General features: G+C 39.1%; 1 protein-coding gene across 1 annotated transcript in view; it reads right to left on the minus strand.

Moving 5' to 3' along the window:
• Window positions 1-12,777, minus strand: part of TDRD1 (tudor domain containing 1) — a 35,343-nt gene extending 22,566 nt beyond the window's left edge. The window contains exons 1-8 of the mRNA XM_030842439.2: window positions 12,459-12,777; window positions 10,248-10,306; window positions 5,708-5,852; window positions 2,956-3,061; window positions 2,397-2,460; window positions 1,095-1,199; window positions 692-874; window positions 36-179 (exon numbers count right to left, since the gene is read on the minus strand). Of these exons, the coding sequence (XP_030698299.2) occupies window positions 36-179; window positions 692-874; window positions 1,095-1,199; window positions 2,397-2,460; window positions 2,956-3,061; window positions 5,708-5,852; window positions 10,248-10,306; window positions 12,459-12,759 (1,107 nt within the window). The 5' untranslated portion in view covers window positions 12,760-12,777. The remainder of the gene's footprint in view (window positions 1-35; window positions 180-691; window positions 875-1,094; window positions 1,200-2,396; window positions 2,461-2,955; window positions 3,062-5,707; window positions 5,853-10,247; window positions 10,307-12,458) is intronic.
• Window positions 12,778-20,104: the final 7,327 nt, after the last annotated feature.

The following is a 20,104-nucleotide window of genomic DNA, read 5'->3' on the forward strand; positions in this document are numbered from 1 at the left end:
TGCTATTAGGAATTCAAAAAGTAAAAGAGACTTACACAAGGAGGAAACAAGTCAATTTTTCTGTTTAGTTGGTGAATTCTGTTTACTGGAATTATTTCTTCATTTCCATAATCAATATATAAGACTTGTGCCTTCTTCTGCAGTACATCAACATCTTGTATTATTACTCTGTTCCAGGTCTGAAAGTGAAATATAACGGTATTCTGCTTCTAAACAGCATTTCACAATCTTAGGTTTAAAAACTCTCAATCTACAGAACATGCAAAGGAAAAGTTACTGTTCTGTTCTGAGATACTCTATGAACAAGTTACCTTAATTTCCTAAGAATCTGGCTCAGAAATCCTCAAATTTGTCCATTTTAGATGCTTTAATATACACAACAATTCCCAGGCTATTCTAGCCCAGCGGACTCTGTGACACACTAATGCCTCAGCTACACAAATAAACACAAGCTCTAGGACTAGCAATCACTCTGTACCCAGCAACTGAGGAGCCTACATGCAGAGCTGGAGTGGCCTCAGGCAGGGAGGAAGTAAGCAAACAGATGTGGACTCCTGACTGAGGAAGAGAAACAGCAGTGTGACCAGAGTCTCACCTCAAGCCATCTAATGCATCATTAAAAGCTCTGGTGTCAAGCTGATAGGACCAAAGTAAATTAAAATGTCTTGTTAAATATTTCATTAGGGGTTACCTGATCGACAGTGTACTTGGCAACACAAACTTCCCCCTTTACAGGAATATAATCTTCTTCATGTGCCTTATTTGCATATGTTTCCTTTAAGCTCGCAGACAGTTGGTTCATGTATTCTAAAACTTCTGAAGAATGTAACTGCACATAAAAGTCACCTGGGTGTTTGAATTCAGTAACTATACCCTTTCAAAGACAAAAAAGTTGCAATAACTCACTGAGAACAAAGCAAATGTTAATTTTGTAAAGCTTTATAACAAGATACAAAAAGTACTGTAGACAAGTTTTTGCAATCTTTATCAATTTCAGTTGTATTTTGGAGCTGTCTTATAAACTCAAACACAGGAAACAAGGAAATAAAAATCTACAGTTCTTTGGATCTCTATGGAAATTAAACAACAAATACCTTTATTTCCATGCTTTTCCTGAGTTGTAGGCTTCTCAAATCAGAAAACATTATTTTATCAGCACAAATGGCTATTTCTTTAGTAACTCCAACAGGACAGTCACTCTGGTTTGAAAAAACACATTAAGTGAGTTACTTACAAGCACATGTTTAAATGATACCATGGCCGGACTTCCCTGGTTGCACAGTGGTTAAGAATCCACCTGCCAATGCAGGGGACACAGGTTTGATCCCTGGTCTGGGAAGATCCCACCTGCTGCAGAGCAACTAAGCCCGTGGGCCACAACTACTGAGACTGCGCTCTAGAGCCTGTGAGCCACAACTACTGAGCCTGTGCATCTACAGCCCATGCTCTGCAACAAGAGAAGCCACTGCAATGAGAAGCCCGTGCACCGCAACCAAGAGTAGCCCACAATCGCCGCAACTAGAGAAAGCCCACGTGTAGCAACGAAAAGCCAATGCAGTCAAAAATAAATAAATAAAAAATAAATAATTAAAAATAACATAAAATAAAATAAATGATACCATGGCCACTATTTGCTAGAACCGAGGTCAAAACAGCCTGACTCCCAGGTTTGAATGAGGGTGTAGAGAAATAACATACGTCTTCTAGAGTCACTAAAACGTACCGTCCATAGGCAGTGTGCATAGCACTGGGATCACCCGAGAATCAGGCCATGATGGTGATGGCAATGTTGAGTTTATTTTTTAAAAAAGGGGGCGGGGAGGGTCGTGTTTTAAGTTTTCACTTGTTAACATTTTTATAGGAATGGGTTTTTTTTTTTTAAAGTAGAAGCTAGGACCAGCTAGAGAAAGCTAAAATTTACCTATAAAATATGAGTTGGACATCACTGATACTTTCCAGATTGCAAATGATTTACCGTATACAGTTAGCTACATGGAAGAAAGGTATTAACAGGAAAAAGTGCTCCTTAGATAACAGGGCCCTATTAGAATCCAGTACACAAAGCTAGAGAGCATGTGCACGCAGGGACTACAAAGAGACAACTTTCTCAGTAGTCCACCTACAGCGAGACACGGCCATCTCAAGTCCTTTTTGGAAAAAGCTGGGCATAAACAGTTCTCATAGACCCCCAACGCTCACCAAATCTATCACTAGGGTGTACAGATTTATTCAACAGGAATAAACAAACACTGGTGAAATGGAGAAATAAGTCATAAATATTTTATTTAGCTTAGGTCCTTAGGTCCTTAGTCCTATTGGCTAATATTTTATTTAGCCAATAAAGGGAGTCATTAAAAATTCACTCTAAAGGCAAAGAGAAAGTAAGTATATCATACCTCTTTTTTCACTTCCATGTTCTTTGTTTCAAAAGGTGATTTATTATCTTCAAGTTTGTGGAAACTGAAATAAAGCAACCAATTATAATACTTACAGCACAGAACCAATTAAAAGTAAGGGCCACAATAATGTTAAATTCTCAACAAAATCCAGAAAGAACAAAACAGCTTCTTCCAGAAAGAATCACAGTAGTAACAAAGTAAAACAACCCCATGGTGGCTATGCAAGGGTCTGCCCTGTGCACAGGTGTGCTTCTTCCAAAAGCCACCTAATGAAAGGGAGATAGCCACAATCTCCAAGCCTCAGTTTCCCTATCTGCAAAATGGAGAAAATACCTACATTACTTAAAACAGAGTTTTGGGGATCAAAAATTGTAGAGCTGTTCACTTCAGATTTGTATACTTTATGTTATACTTAAATAAAAAAGTAAAAAGCAGCAACTTTTACATAGTTATGGCCTGCTTACCTGATTTGATCCTTATACTACCAAAAAAAAAAAAAACCCCGTATTTTAAAATATTCTCTAATGAATGTAAAAAAAAAAAAAATCACACTTACTTCTGCTGAACAGGTTTGCACACGATGCTGTGGGCTGCCCAGTCCCTTCTCTGGCATGCGACAGAGCAGTAGTACGTCTGCTTGCACTGTGAGCACCTCAGCGGCCCTACAGAACACAGCCCATGACACCACCAATGTTTTATTGCAAATATTTGTTGGCAGGAACGAGACCGTTTCAAAGACGTCATTCTATTAATCATATCAAGGAGAATATGTGAAGAGGATTATGCTGTTTATGATTAGGTGTTAAAACTGAATTTATAGGGCTTCCCTGGTGGCGCAGTGGTTGAGAGTCCGCCTGCCAATGCAGAGGACACGGGTTCGTGCCCTGGTCCGGGAGGATCCCACATGCCACGGAGCGGCTGGGCCCATGAGCCATGGCTGCTGAGCCTGCACATCCGGAGCCTGTGCTCCGCAACGGGAGAGGCCACAACAGGGAGAGGCCTGCGTACCGCAAAAATAAACAAACAAACAAACAAACTGAATTTATAAAGCTCCGTTGAACTGCAGAGAAAGGGGGCCAAGATGAAAAAGAGAAGGAGGACACGAGGCAGGCCGGGACCTGCGACCCTTTGCCGCAGTGCTTGCACCTGGACACACCTCTCCTCGAGCCACAAAATACAAAGAAACCATATGGGACTAAAGATAACTGCGTGCATGTGCAGTTGGGGCAAATTCTGGACAAAACATACCAAGAGACCAGAAAAACCCAACTGCCACTTTTGACGAGCCAGGAGCAAAACCAGGAGGTCGGGAGGAAAAGCAGGGTACTGCGCATGCCCCCTGCGCACCATATCATCTTAGGTGGGCAAACCGCCTAAAGTCACCCCGCCGGCCTGACCCCTGGACACACTCCTACCCTCACCCCATATAAGCAACAAGCTCACCCCCTACTCAGGGAGTGAGCAAGCAAGAGAACCTGCTGTTTGTTCTCACTCCCCCTACTGCCCCAATAAAGCCTTGCCTGAATTTCTTGCCTGTCCTCTGATCAATTTCTATTGATTGGGGAAGGCCAAGAACCCTGGCTGTTATCAGACAGACTGGAAACACAACTGACTTTCCTAAAGCAGAACCCAGAACACACGATATAAAAGGAACAATCAAAGGGAACAGAAAATCCGCGGTGGTGAAAACAGACATGTGCAAACACAGTCTGATGAGGTTCACCTCGTGCCATTTAAAAATAACAAGACAAAAACCAACAAGGAGAATCACACCTAGAAAAACCCAGTAAGTTTTTGAAATGAAGTTTAAAAAAAAACCTATCAGTTTCCAGGCAGAGGAAAACAAGTTATCTGAAAAACAAAACAAAAAACACATAAAGAAACAACGAAATCAGGCTGGCCTCAAATGCCTCCACTCTAAAAGAAATTGGAAAAAAGAAGCGAAATATCCAAATAGCCAGTGAGCACAGGAAAACTGCTCAAGATCATTGATCATGAGGGACATGCAAATTAAAACCACAGGGAGGGGCTTCCCTGATGGTGCAGTGGTTGAGAGTCCGCCTGCTGATGCAGGGGACGCGGGTTCGTGCCCCGGTCTGGGAAGATCCCACATGCCGTGGAGCGGCTGGGCCCATGAGCCATGGCCGCTGAGCCTGCGCGTCCAGAGCCTGTGCTCCGCAACGGGAGAGGCCACAACAGTGAGAGGCCCGCGTACCGCAAAAAACAAAACAAAACAAAACAAAAAAACCACAGGGAGATACCACTACACATCCATGAGAAACGCTAAAATTAAAAGGACTGAAAACACCAAATGTTGACAAAGATGTGGAGCAACCAGAACTCACTCCCAGTGGGAATACAAAATGGGACAACTACTTTGGAAAACGGTTTGGCTTTTTCTTATAAAGTTAAGCATACACTTACCTTTTGACTCAGCAATCCTACCCCTAGGTTTGTACCCAAAAGAAACGAGAACATACGTCCACACAAAGACTTATGCAAAAACGTGTAGAGAGCTCTATTCATAATAGCCAAAAGCTGGACACAAGCGAAATGTTCAACAGAACAGATATACACACTGTGATATCATGTAATGAAATGCTACTCAGCAACGAACAAAAAAATTAATGTACACGCAAAAACATGGATTAAACTCAGAAATATTTTCTGAACAAGAAAAGCTTCCCACAGAGTCTATACTGTATGATTCCATTTACAAGAAATTCTGTAACTGGTAAAATTAATTTATGGTGAAACAACAACAGTGGTTGCCTCTGGGGGGTATAGTGACTGGGAAGGGACATGAGGGAACTTTCTGAGAAGATGGAAGTATTCTTCATCTTGATTGGGCTATGAGTTTGTGCCTTTCAGTGCAAGTATGTTTTATCTCAAAAAAAGTATAAAAAATAATCAAATAAAGAAGCATGGGGCTTCCCTGGTGGCTCAGTGGTTGAGAGTCTGCCAGCTGATGCAGGGGACACGGGCTCGTGCCCTGGTCCAGGAAGATCCCACATGCTGCGGAGCAGCTAGGCCCGTGAGCCATGGCTGCTGAGCCTGCGCATCCGGAGCCTGTGCTCCGCAACGGGAGAGGCCACAACAGTGAGAGGCCCGCGTACTGCAAAAAAAAAAAAAAAAAAAAAAGGCATGGATGAACAAGAATGGTAGGATGTTGGCAGCTGTTGAAGCTGGGAAATGGGTATATGATTTATATATACTCTTCTGTTTATATGTAATGTTTTACATAATAAAAATATTTTTCAAATGTGTAAAGGAATAATCCAACAGGCATCTGAGAGCAATATGCTTACCAAACAGACCGCAGCAATGGCAAGTTGTCGACCGAAGAGGAGGTCCTAATGAGCTGAAGAGTGCTGGATCATTTACGGACAAGGAACTCTCAACCAACTTGTGTACTTTTTTTGATTTTGCAGGAGACACATTATTGCTAGTCTTCTATTAAGAAAAGAGCAATAGCAGTATTAAAACTTGGTAATAATGTTTTGTTTGTTAAATATTAGACTTGGGATTTCCTCTGCCGAGAAGACAAGATAGATGTACTTTCCCTTACTCCTACCATTAAGTACAACTAAAAACCTTGGACTTATATATAAAATAAACACACAGTGACACTGAAGGAAGGCAGCAGACAGGCTAGGAACTTGGCACCCAGAGAAGGACATGGCAGTGAGTCCCCAGAGTTTTTATTCTGCCTCATATATCTCAGATGCGGTGCTGGAGAAGTCAGAAACACCCAAAGGCACAGATGATAAAAGCCCCAACAAAAAGCCTGCTCGCTTGCTCTCTCTAGCCAAAAGACCAGGAAAGGGATGGCCCAGACAGACAGAAAAACTTTATCAGTAACTGCTCTACTCCAGACAGTTGCCGCAGAAAAAACTGTGGCCCCATCCCACCAGCAAAGGGAGACTGGGGAGCCTAGACCTCCACCTTCACCAGGCTACAGTGAGGTGCCCCTCTCTCCCACTTGGGTGGTATCAGAGAAGGCCAACAGAGTAGGGAGCCAGCACTTCATCCTCGTGGGGTCTCCCTGTGGAGACTGCATGGGGAGCATGGACTTCTGTCTGGCAGTAAAGAGTGTCCCCCATGCCCCCCAACTACCAGCACCATTGGGGTGGTGTTAAGAGGAAACCTAGTGGACAGTCAGGATTTTCCACCACCATTCAATAGTAATGAGTGGAGTGTCTCCAAACCCTTCCACCTCCAATCCTCCCTCCACCTCGTGTTAAGTAGAGAGGATATGGGGGCGGGGGAGCAGTAAGGATGCTGGGAAGCTGAACTCCCACCCTTGTCCAGCCAAGAACATCCTGGGCCATAGAACAAACTTCAACCAATTTAAAAGAATTTAAATCATACAGACGGTGTTATTCAACCACAATGGACTTACACTAGAAATCAGTAACAGAATGAGAACAGATAATCTCCAAACATTTGGAAACTAGACAATACACTTCTAAATAATGCATGAGTCAAAGAGGATGTCTCAGGGAAATGTTTTAAAAATACACTGAACTAAAAGAAAATAAAAATACAACATATCAAATTTGTGGGACACAAAGTATCACCAAGACAGAAATTTATAGCTCTAAAGTCACATACTAGAAAAGAGGTAAAGTCTCAAATTAATAATGTAAGTTCTCATCTCAAGAACCTAAACAATAAGAACAAAACATGCCCAAAGCAAGCAGAGGAAGGAAACGATAAAGATAAAAGCAGAAATCAATGTAATTAAAAATTAAAACTTGGAGGAAAAAAATCAGTGAAACAAGACCTGGTCCTTTGAAAAGATGAACAAAATTGACAAATCTCTAGCAAGACTAACAGTGAAGAAATCAGAGGCAGAAATTACCGATATCAGGAATGAAATAAGGGATATATTACTACAGACCATGAAGATATAAAAATGACAATGGAATACTTCGAACAACTCTATGTAGACTTCACAATGTAAGCAAAATGGACCAATTCCTGAAAAATCACAAATTATCACAATATGAAATAGATAATTTGAATAGCCTTATAAATATTAAGGAAACTGAATCATAATTTTAAAACTCCCCCAAAAATAAATCCCCAAGCCCATATGGTTTTTTACCACCGGAGAATACTACCAAATGTTTAAAGAAGAATTAACACCAACTCTATACAATCTCTATTCCAGAAAACTAATATTACCTTGATACCCAAACTATACAAAGACAATAAAAAAGAGAAAATCACAGACCAACCTCTCTCATGAAAATGGATGTAAAAAATCCTCATCGAAACAATATCAGATATAATTCAGCAACATATAAAAAATAATTATACACCATGACCAACTGGGGCTTATTCCAGGGATGCAAGACTGGTTAAATTAAAAAATATATATATCAATGCAATCCACCAAACTAACAGGCTAAAGGAGGAAAAAAAATCACAACAATATCAATGGATGAAGAAAAAGCATCTTAAAAATTTCAATACCTATTCATGATATAAACTCTCAGAAAAGTAGGAATAGAGAAAACTTCATCAACTTGATAAAGATCGTCTGCAAAAATTCTATAGCTAACATTATACTCAACAGTGAAAAGACTCAGTGCTTTCCCCCTAGGTTTGGAAACAAATATGTCCACTGTCACCACTCTTAACATAATGCTAGAAGTTCTAGTCAGTGCAATAAAGCAAGAAAGGGAAATTAAAACCATATATTTTAAAAAGGAAGAAATAAAACTGTCCTTTATTGGCAGATGATATAATTGTCTATGTAGAAAATTGCAAGCAGTCTACAAAAAAATTCCTAGAATAAGTGACTCCTGGAAGGTCACAGGATACAAGATAAACATGTGAAATCAACCATATTTTTATATATTAGCAATGAACGTGAGGACACATGAAATAAAATATATATAACAGCATTTACAATCACTCAAAAAACAATACTTAGGTGTAAATCTAACAAAACGTGCACCGCTGGTAAGCTGCAAACCACAAAGTGAAAGAAATAAAAGAATATCTAGATAAATTGGGAGACAGATTGTGTTAATTGGAAGATTCACCACAGCAAAGATGTCAACAATTTTCAAATTGATATACAGGCTTAATACAATTCCTATCAAAATTCCAGCAAGATTTTTTGTAGATACAAACAAGATTGTTCTAAAATGTATACTGGAAAGCAAAGAAACTAGATTAAATGATTTTGAAAAAAGAAACGGAAAGTGGGAGGAATCACTGTACCCAACTTCAAGACTGACCATCATAGCTCCAGTACTGTGTGGTATTGGTGGAGGGAAAGACCCATAGATCAGTGGAAAAGAAAAGAGAATCCAGAATAGACCCACACAAATTAGCCCAGCTAATTTCCGACAAAAGTGCAAAAGCAATTCAGTGGAGGAAATATAACATTTTCAACAAATGGTGCTGCAGCAATTGGACATCCCTAGCCAAAAAAAAATTAACCTCAACCTAAGTCTCACAACTTATAATTAACTCAAAATGGACCACAAATTTAAATATAAAACTACAAACTTTAGGGGGGAAAAAAATCCCAAAACTTTCTGCATCTATAGCAGAAAAAGTTCTTAGACTTGACACCAAAAGTATAATCCATAAAAGGAAAAATTGACCAGGACCTAGCTAAAAACTTTTGCTCTGCTAAACATCTTGTTAAGAGAATAAAAAGACAAGCCGGAAACTGGGAGAAAATATTTGTAAATCACATATTTGACAAAGCACTAGAATCTGTAATATATAAAGAACTTTCAAAACTTGGCAGTAAAAAAATAAACAATCCAAATTAGAAAATGGACAAAGACATGGAGAACATTTCACCAAAAAGGATACACAGATGGCAAGTAAGCACATGAAAAGATGTTTATCATTAGCCATTAGTCAAACAAAACCACAATGAGCTATCACTACACAAATGTGACAATAGGGAAACTAAAAATAGTAACACCACCAAATGCTGGTGAGGATGCTGGGTGCAGAGAATCTGGATCACTCATACATTCTCAATGGGAATGTAAAACGGTATAGCCACTCTGGAAAACACTTTGGCAGCTTCTTAAAAAACTACATATGCAACTACTATATGACCCAAAAATGCACTCCTGGGCATTTATCCTAGAGCAAAAACAAAAATTAAAAACTCATGTTCACATAAAACCTTACACATGAATGTTTACAGCAGTTTTAGTTATAATAGCCAGAAACTGGGAACAATCCAGATGTATTTCAATGGGAGAATGTTTAAATAAGCCACAGTATACTACTCAGCAATAAAAAGCATTGAACTATTGATACATACAGCAATCTAGGTGAATCTCCAGACAATTACGCTGAATGAAAAAAATCCAATCCCAAAAGGTACATACTCTACGATTTCATTTATATAACATCCTTGAAATGACAACATTTTGGAAATATGGATTAGGTTAATGGTTGCCAGGGCTTAAAAAGGGGGTAGGGGCAGGAGGGAAGTGGATGTGACCATAAAAAGGTGCAGAAGAGATCCTTCGAGCGATGGAAATGCTCTGTATCTTGCCTGTATTATGTCAACAGCCTGACTGTAATATTACACTATAGCGCTTCAGCTTATCACCACAGGAAACAACTGGGTAAAAGCTACGAAGAATCTCTATTATTTCTTCCAACTGTAGGTCAATCTATAATTACCCAAATAGAAAAAGTTGAATTTTATTTTTAAAAAGATACTAGCCTAGAGATAAGACAGTCTGACCTTGAACAATACCCACAAATTGAGTAATTCTTCATTAACACGATATAAAAACATGTTTAGAATTTTTTACCCAAAAACACAAAATAGAAAAAAAATAAATAACTTACACTATTTACTTCTTTGGGTGGTGAATTATTTCCAACATTTAATGGTGACACAGAGTTACCTGGGATGTAAAACATAATGCCTAATAAAGGTCAAATATTACTTTATTCCTGAAAATGTACAGCAACATAATTACACAACATTCAGATAATAAAGCTATACCATAATAACCTTAAAGCTACATATAAATAAGTAACATCCTACTTTTCCTAATGAAAAAAAAGGATTTGTTTGAAATTTCCTTGACTACTATATACCTCACTGTGAACTTTTCTCCATTCACGAAGGCAACAAGTTACCAAGCTTTTTGAACTCCAGACTCTATACCCTTAGAAATTACTGAGGACCTCAAAGAGCTTTTGTTTACATAGCTTGTAACTATCAATATTTAGCATTATTAGAAATTAAAACTAAGTATTAGAAATTTCAAATACTAGTAGTTGAAATTAAAACTAAACATTTAAATATATTTACTTAAAAATAATAACTGCATTACATGTTGACATGGTTTTTTAAAAACTATTTTCCAAAGCAAAAAAAAAAAAATTGTGTGAAGAGTGGCACTGTTTTACATTTTTGCACATCTCTTTAATGTTTGGCTTAACCAATGATAGCTGGATTCTCATATCTGCTTTTGAATCCAATTTGTTATGATATGTTGCTTTAACTGTGAAGTAAATCTGGCCTCACACACATACATGGTTGCAAATAGGAGAAGTATTTTATGGCCTTCTCAGGTAACTGTGGATATTCTCCTTTAATTCACCCCAAAACTCAAGTGGTAGTTTAAGGGTTAGCTGCAATGTGGAATCTAAAACCGTTATCAATAAACTTTTCATACTGTTATATTAGAATCCATTGATTTATCTTGCACTTTAAATGGATTTTTACCCATGCAGGACTACAGAGCATCATGCATTGGTCTTCAGGAAAAGATTGAGAAACTCCTGAGTTATGCAGATCTTCCAAATGTTGACACATTTCATAAGACAGTACCGAAAAACCTTATGTGTTAATATCACCATGCATCTCACCAGAAAAATCTTTTAAGTATTGGGAAGCTGTCAAGCTCAGAGTGGCAGATACACATTTCCTGAAATTCTCATTTTTGCTTGAAAGCTTGCACTTTATCATTAGCAACAAAACACTGTCAGCTGTTTTCTTTGACGTGACAGGCTCACTTTGTCCATTTTTGAGAAAATGACGGCCAGATATCTAAGCCTGAATGACCACAGTGTGTCATTCTTTTCAATTAAAAATGATGTTCCAAGAAAAAAAAGTTTCCATTCAGCTCACAACTCAATCACACACATGCTTTTCATACTTCAGTAAGCAGCAAAAGTTAGGAGCAATTCCCATTTTGTTAAACAAAACACTAAAAATACCTGTACACAAGGCTCAAGACTTACTAATAAATTTGTACTGCTTTATCAAGGGCATTCTTAAGTAAAACTGACCCTTCTGGGTTGTTTTGTCTTAACTGCAAGGGCATGAAAATGAAAAACAATGACCACTAGCCCAAGCTGGTACCTCTGCTAAAGGCAAGTTAACAAGGTGCCAGAGTCTACTCACCTTTGCTTTTGCACCACCAGCATAAAGTCAGCACAGTGAAAAAGAGCAAATAATGTTTTAATATTATTAGGAAAATAGTTGTGACTCCAGAGGCCCAAGGGCCATACTCTGAGAACTACATCACCATAATATTAAAAGATCACATCTCATACACATTCACAGAGGCTAATTCCACCAGGCCCCAGTCTCCTTAAAAAGCAGATTTTTAGAATTAAGACTAAAGCAATGATTTAAAAAAATCAAATGAAACAAGTTAATGTCTTAGACATACCTTTGTGAGCTATTACATGCATAAAATCTGCATAGTATTTTTAGAATACGGCCAATCTTTAGAACATCCATAAAAAGCCAGAGTGTTTGGTTTCTACATTCCCAGTATGTCTCTGGATTGGGGCAGGTGGGGAGGAGGGAGGCTTGTCTGTAGACACTTTCTCCTCAGGAATCCTTCTGTGATTAATGTAGCCAAAGGTAGCTACTTGGCATCTGGTTTTTCCTTCTAAATTAATATGTATATGCAAATCCTGTAAGTTAGCCATTTGGCTGTTCTGTTAATAGCACACTGGTGTATAGTTACACATACTTTCGGTAAGTCGAAGAAACCATCAGAATCAAGTAATATTAAGCCTACAGGTTTTACTCACCTGTTGGCAGCACCGTCCTGTCTCCTTTGGATCCAGCCACTTCTCCACTGATGCCATTAGAGTTTGAAGATTCTGAATTGTCTTCCTGACTAGCCAGATATTGTTTGGTTTGCTCACAAAGCAAAAAATTTTTCTTTTTATTTCCATTCTCTGGGCTTTTCAACCTGAAATTAGGATGGTTAGGATGTCCTCCGGTACTTCTTAAAGACTCATGCGGTGGAAGCTTGCTTTCATTTTTCTCAAAATTAAATGGCTCTGTCATTTTACAGCTAGATGCCTCCAAATTACTTCTTGACATCATATTAAGCGGCAATTTAACATTCACAGAAGTCTAAGGGAAAAAATGTATTTAAAAGGCAACTTTTAATTCCAAAAGTAGAAGCACTGCAGGGCCAGGTGATTTCTCTTTATGTAACAGCTTTTTCTCATCAATGATTCCAAAGCAGATGTAACTGTAACCATGATATCAAAGCCTGTTCTACAGGCACAAGAAAAGAACGATTCTTTAAGTACAAACTCCCAAGTTTAACAGAATTCGACAACGGGCAAATCAAGAGACATCAGAAGAGTTATCTCTGGATTCGACACCATTCCTTACTTTAAAAAGCTTCTGGAAACAACATGAATAGAAAAGGACCATCAAGTTTTAAACGAAGTACTTCCGACCTAAAGCCTACAACTTAATGGTGAAATACAATAGAGGGTAGTGTTTAGATCAGGTCATCCCCTACCTGTCTAGCCTCTCAGAATCCCTCTATCCTCCCCTACTTGTTGCTCTGCTATGTCGTTGACTATGCTGAACCAGGTCCCCAGAATGCCCTCACTCTCTCATCCACCTGGTCAACCCTTTCCTTCCTAGTCATCCTTCACAATTTGCCTCAGCTGATTCCGGTTTGGTCTGTTTTTCCCAAGTCCTCTGTTTCATAATGTCCAGCTGGGCTTCCATAAATTGTAACTTGTATCTACTGCTTTTAAGGACTTATCTGTGTGTGCCCTTCACTGAAAATAAGGTACACATACTGTTGCAAAGCGCTTCTGAGAAACCTCTAATCAGACATTATGTGGGCTTGTTGTTTCCCTATTACTCCTTGAAAATACTAAGTGTTTGCACAGAGGAAGTAATATAAGTAGACAAACAACTCTTATTTTTAAGTAGTGACCTATCGCTTTGTCTTTAGCCTGAAGACAAAACTTCTGCCTATCTTCCCCAAACTGCTCAGGAAAAAAAAGGCAACAGATAGCTGAAACTGGTATGAGTAATAGCTAAATATTATTTGACCTTATTTTAAATAGAAGATGAAGAGCAGAAAAATCCTCCCTCGTGGTGTCCTAAAACTTCTATCTCTGCTCTAAATCAGGCCCAGCCTAATTCAATGACAGTACAGAAAAGATAATGAAATTTACAAAAAGAAAGAAAAAAGAAATACACAAGCAGACTTACAGGTGGGAAGATCCCTAATAGAAGGCCGGCAGATGGGCAGCTGTGGCGGGAGATACTGTAGCTGTCAGGGAAAGCATACCTGTAGCAGATATGTTCAGGTATACCTAAACTGAAGGATCAGATTGAGAACTACTATGAAGGATGCAGTAAGACAGAAATACTGTGAAATTACAAAAGGAAAATAACTTCCAGGGGATGCTGGGTGGCGATGTGAATATTGAGTAACGCTAGACTCTGTACAAGAAATATAAAGAACATGCATTTAAATTATTAGGACAGGCTTCCCTGGTGGCACAGTGGTTGAGAATCCGACTGCCAATGCAGGGGACACGGGTTTGATCCCTGGTCTGGAAGGATCCCACATGCCGTGGAGCAACTAAGCCCGTGTGCCACTTCTACTGAGCCTGTGCTCTAGAGCCCACGTGCCCCAACTGCTGAACCCCGCACGCCTAGAGCCTGTGCTCTGCAACAAGAGAGGCCACTGCAGTGAGAGACCCATGCACCGCAATGAAGAGTGGCCCCCGCGCTTCCCTGGTGGCGCAGTGGTTGAGAGTCCACCTGCCGATGCAGGGGACACGGGTTCGTGCCCCGGTCCAGGAGGATCCTACATGCTGTGGAGTGGCTGGGCCGGTGAGCCATGGCCGCTGGGCCTGCGCGTCCAGAGCCTGTGCTCATCGCAACTAGGGAAAGGCCACGTGCAGCAACGAGGACCCAACGCAGCCATAAATAAATACATACATAAAATTAAAAAAAAAAGTATTAGGGCAACTACCACAAGGACAAAAACAAAGCATAACTTTAAAATCACAATCCAACAGGGAAAAAAAAATTCAAGTATGGTAAACAGAAAATATCAAATAAGATGACAGACCCAAGCCCAAGTAATCTAAGTATCAATGATTCAGTCTCAAAATAGAAAAAGAGAGATGGACCCAGGGAGGAAAATATCCAGATACGTACTGTGCACAAAAGGCACACATTAAACAAAATACACGGTAAGCTTGAAAATAAAAGGACTAAAATATGTGCTATGCAAATAACCAAAATAAAGTTGGGCTGCTAATATTAATAGCATTAACAGCAGATAAAATAGAACTCAAGGTAGAAAATATTGGGATAAAGAGAGATATTTTACATTGGTAAAAGAAACCCTCCCAGGAGAGAGAGGGGCCAGAAATCTCTGACTCACAATGACATCGCCTTGAGATGTATAAAGTAAAAACTGATTAGAAGAGAAATGCAGTCACAATGAGGACACACCTGCTTTAGACACATAATAGTCAACAGATAGAAAACAAGCAGTGATATATATTTTACTAACACAATAAACCTGATCTAACAGGGACTAATACAACCAAGAACATTCATTTTTCCAACGCTGAGACATAATGGACTACGAAGTCCACTTCAACTAACTCCAAAAGAAACTAGTTCCAAACGGGCCATGTTCACTCATCACACTACACGAACCTCCATCTCAGATTTTGCTTCCCAGAGAATCAGTGTGCAACACCCACACTGGAGGATGAGGAGTTTGGGTTTTATTTATTTTTTTATTTCTGGGGATCTTAGTTCCCCGACCAGGGATCAAACCCGTGCCCCTTGCATTGGGAGCTCTGAGCCTTAACCACTGGACCACCAGGGAAGTCCCTGTTTTATTAAAGTGGTAAAATACCATAAACGAAATGATAGCAAACATGATTAAATGAACAATTAAAAACTTACAAAAAACAGCAAAGAGGTCGGAAAAATAAGTACTAACACAAAGATGAGAAATTTGATACCTTTTAAAAAGTGGGATAAATAGTAAAAACATCCAGACACTGTAGCAGACACTGTGGGTAACCGACCCAAACATCACCTTCTACTTCTGATTTGCCAGCTTGAGTTAAATACTGGCCATAATCAGAGTTCTGAGTGGAGCTTCTCAGAAAGCTCTCTCCTTTCCTGATGGACAGGGACAGATTTGGCTAGCAGGGTCTTTCACTTCTTTCTTCCTGCAACACGGACCTGAGGCCTGAAGATATATCACCCACAATGCAATGAGAAAGCAATAAGCATGAGAAAGCAGCACACCCTCAGGACAGTGGAGAGGAGAAGGCAGAGTCTGGTGTCCCTGGCAGAAGCCCTGACTCCAGCCCTGATCTGCCTAGGCACAGCCTTGCTGTGGCATCAGAAAAATACACCTTTGGATTTTCTGCTATTTGAAGCCCAATGGACACAGATACCAATAAAAAAAAAAACGAGCAAAAGGCATGAAAGGATACATAGAGGATGAAGATTCATTGATGAACATAAGGGGGAAAACATTCAAACTCATTTGTAACAAAAAAATTCAAATTGAAATAACTATATATTATTTTCTATACAGCATAGGTGCAAGTAAAACACTCATTACTGAAGGGAATATAAATTAATATGTTCTGCCTGAGAAATAAGTTGGAGATTTATATATGTACATGTGTATTATACATAATATAGTTATATAATATATATGTGCATATTATACATATATAACATATAATATATATTCTTAAATATATCCATAGCCACTCACCTGACAAGTCTATTCTAGAAATCATCCCACTGAAATAATCTTAAATATCAAAAAATACGGCATGTATAAATATCCATTTAAAATAGAAAAAAAAGGAAAAAAGTTAACAGTGATGCTTCTACTACACAGAATATTACACTACCATTCAAAATCACAGCTTTCAAAAACATTGTAAAATGTCTATTAGAATGGCAAATGAAAAATCAGAAAAACACTGTATATTCAGTATAATAACTGCAAAATAAAAAAGAACAAAACTCCATGTAAAAAGAGATGAGTGAGATACATTAAATTTTAAATAACAGTGTTCTGGGGTAGGTAAGTTGAGGAAATCTTTTTCTTTTTCAATCTTTTTCATTTTCCAAGTTATATTTTAGGATGATTTACTTTTATATAAAAAAGCATGTTAAAGATTAAAATATCATTGCATGTTCAAACTTTTTTTTCGTAAACTGTGGTTAATTTTAAACCAAATAAAAGATCACAGTAATATTTAAACCACAAAACCAGGGTACAGACACTGTTTCAAGACACCATTGGGACCCTCAATACACAGCCTTTAACTTCTGAAATAGCTTTTCTAACTTTGTCCTTATTAATAAGGCTGACAGTCAATCCTTAACTCCTCACTACCCTGTAGAGTTACCTATAGACAATTATTTTAAGTTGCTTGAGTGCAGGAACCATGTCTTACTAAAACAACTTACAAAAAACCCTCTGATTTCCCAGAGTGCCTACCACCGCGTCTGGTACAATGCAGCATTCAAAAGATACTCGTATGGGCTTCCCTGGTGGCGCAGTAGTTGACAGTCCATCTGCCCATGCAGGGGACACGGGTTCGTGCCCCGGTCCGGGAAGATCCCACATGCTGCGGAGCTGCTGGGCCCGTGAGCCATGGCCGCTGAGCCTGCGCGTCCGGAGCCTGTGCTCCGCAACGGGAGAGGCCACAACAGTGAGAGGCCCGCTTACCACACACACACAAAAAAAAGATACTCGTATGATAAAACTATCTAAAATGCACTATTGCACTGTTTTCCTGACAACCTAGACAGGGAAAGTTAAATTCACTGTCTGAAATTTCATCTAGCAATCTTAAAATCTCAACTCTTCCAAAGTCCAAAAATTAATAAAGTTATTTGACTTTAGGAAGGATAACTCAGTCAACAGATAGAAAACAAGCAGTGATATATATTTTACTCAGGTGGAATTAGTTTGCACACTGAAAACAATAACTTCCTAAAGTTATTTGACTTTAGGAAGGATAACAATCAGTTTTAGACCCAATATAAAGTGTAAGCAGCAAACAAAAAGGATTTAAGCTTAAAAGAAGCTCCACCTATGGTGGAATATTTAGGTTAGAATTTAGGTTATCTCACTTGCCTCACCCAATTTAGGAATTTTCATTACAACACCCAGGGCAAATAGACATCTAGCCCTGTCCTATAACTAGAAGCTTCTAACTTCCTTTCATTTTGGACGGCCAATTGTACTGCATGCTTCTTTATAAAATGGTTCTCTTCCCAAGTGACTCCTGCTGCTGCCCCGTGACCCCAACCGTTCAAAGATCTGAAATGGCCACCATGTCCACTTTCCTCCAGGTCCTTAATCTTCTAGACTTCTCACAATTCAGCACTTTCTCTAGTTCATCCGAAACCCTCATATAGAAAGGACTCTCCTAACAGCACAGGATTCTAGATGTGGGCCGACAAAGGGTCAACAGGAGAATCACACTATCCCTGACTCTAAAAGTTACTTCTTCCTATGCACTAGCTTTTGGAGGGAAGCCTGGACTACTGGGAGTACCCATAAAACTTGCACTCATCTAAAATCTTTTGGAATTTAATTTTTTTTAAATGTGTAATTATCATACCATGCAATTGTCTTTTTTCTTTTAATTTACAGTTCTGTGAATTTTAACACATATATAGATTTATGTAACCACCACAACTGGGATACAAAATACACTTTTAAAGCTGAATTTGAACATTAAAAAAAACTAAGAATGTGCGTTTATCCTTACTTGGCTTCATCGTGTGTCAATCACTGGGGCATATTTGAATCTGGAGAGGACAGGCCTTATACCATAGTTCTATGTTTCCCAATCTTGGGTTGCAAACTTCTGGAATATACAGATACAGAGGTGTGATAGATATTGCTTTGGGGGTCATACCTTGAGGACAGGCTTACCTCACACAGTTTTAAAATAAGCAGTTCCCCCATATACAATCCACTATTTTTTACACTCTACTAGTGACGAATAAAATATATTTATGACAATCCTCAAATCTACAGTAATTAGTTTTGTTTCCTTAACCAACACTAGAGATTAATTAGAAGGGTTCCCAAATTTCTTTAAGGAATCACTGATGTAATAAAAGAGCAGTGGAATGAAAGTAACTAACTTCTGCAGTTCTACAGGCAAAAATAAGGCCTTGGTTTTGTGTTGTCCTTTTGTTCTGTACTTCATGAATTGATCTCAGTAAGACTTGATGGTCCCCAAGGGGCAAAACCTTTCTTTTACTCCCTTGAAATCCAGCTACCCTTCCCCTAGGAAGCCCAGAGCATCCCAGGATACACTGTAAACAGTGACATAAGGCCTCTCCTGTCTTTCCAAGAGACCACAACCTAGAGGCTAGAGTAAACCCACAGTGAGTTAATTCCTTTAATACCAAAAGTGCATGCAGCAGATACTTAACTAATACTTTTTCTTCTCTGTTTGCTTTTGTCCTCCTGGTAACCCCCTGCATTCAGAGAGAATGGCTATTCAAAGGAAACAGTCAGTTTTAAAGCTATGAAACTCAATGGTTCCACAGAACACGAGCTTTAAAGTCGGTCAGACCCAAGTCTGAGCAGTCTCATCTTCCTCATTTAGCTATGCTACCTCAGGCAAATCACTTCATCTTTCTAGGATTCAGTGGCTGTTAAGTGTGGCCAGAAGTAGTAACTTCCTCACAACACCTAATCATGAGGATTCAATGTGACACTGCATGTAAACTACCCAGCACAGTGGCAGGACCTTACTAAATCCTTAAAATGCAGCCGTTATTTTTACTTTACTTCTATACCACTCCCACACACAAAGAATTTCTTCCACTCAGGTGGAATTAGTTTGCACACTGAAAACGAAACTAATTTGAGGATTAAAGTATTACTATTTCTTTATTCCTACAGACAAGGAAGGGAGACCTGAGAAGGTTTAGTAACTCGCCAAAACCACGAGGACCAGCGCCATTACACAGCTAAGATGAAAACTCACGTCACATTCCTAGGCCGTGCAATTGCACATTCAATAACCGGACGGCTCAATAAGGGAACCAGAGGCCAACAGGGCAAGCATATTTATAGCAGGGGCTGAGTGCCAAGAAAAGCGACTAGTACACAGCAGACATGCTATAAATACGTGTTAAATGAACCAGTGTTGCCTCACCTATATGTAAGCGAACGCTGCGATGTATCTTCCTTTCTACAGTAGATAAATAGGGGGAAGAAGTCTAAAAAGTATTGTCTGCACTGTAGCTTTGAGTTAAATGAAGACATTGAATCCACGAACCAAATTGTTTTAGAGTGAAGGGGAAAGAGGTCCTCCAATGGGATGCAAGCGGATGTTCACACTTTGGAGAGTCATGCCTGGAAGTATTAACTATTTTC

The sequence above is a fragment of the Globicephala melas genome, chromosome 16, assembly GCF_963455315.2.
Source record: "Globicephala melas chromosome 16, mGloMel1.2, whole genome shotgun sequence".
NCBI classification, from domain to species: Eukaryota; Metazoa; Chordata; class Mammalia; order Artiodactyla; family Delphinidae; genus Globicephala; species Globicephala melas.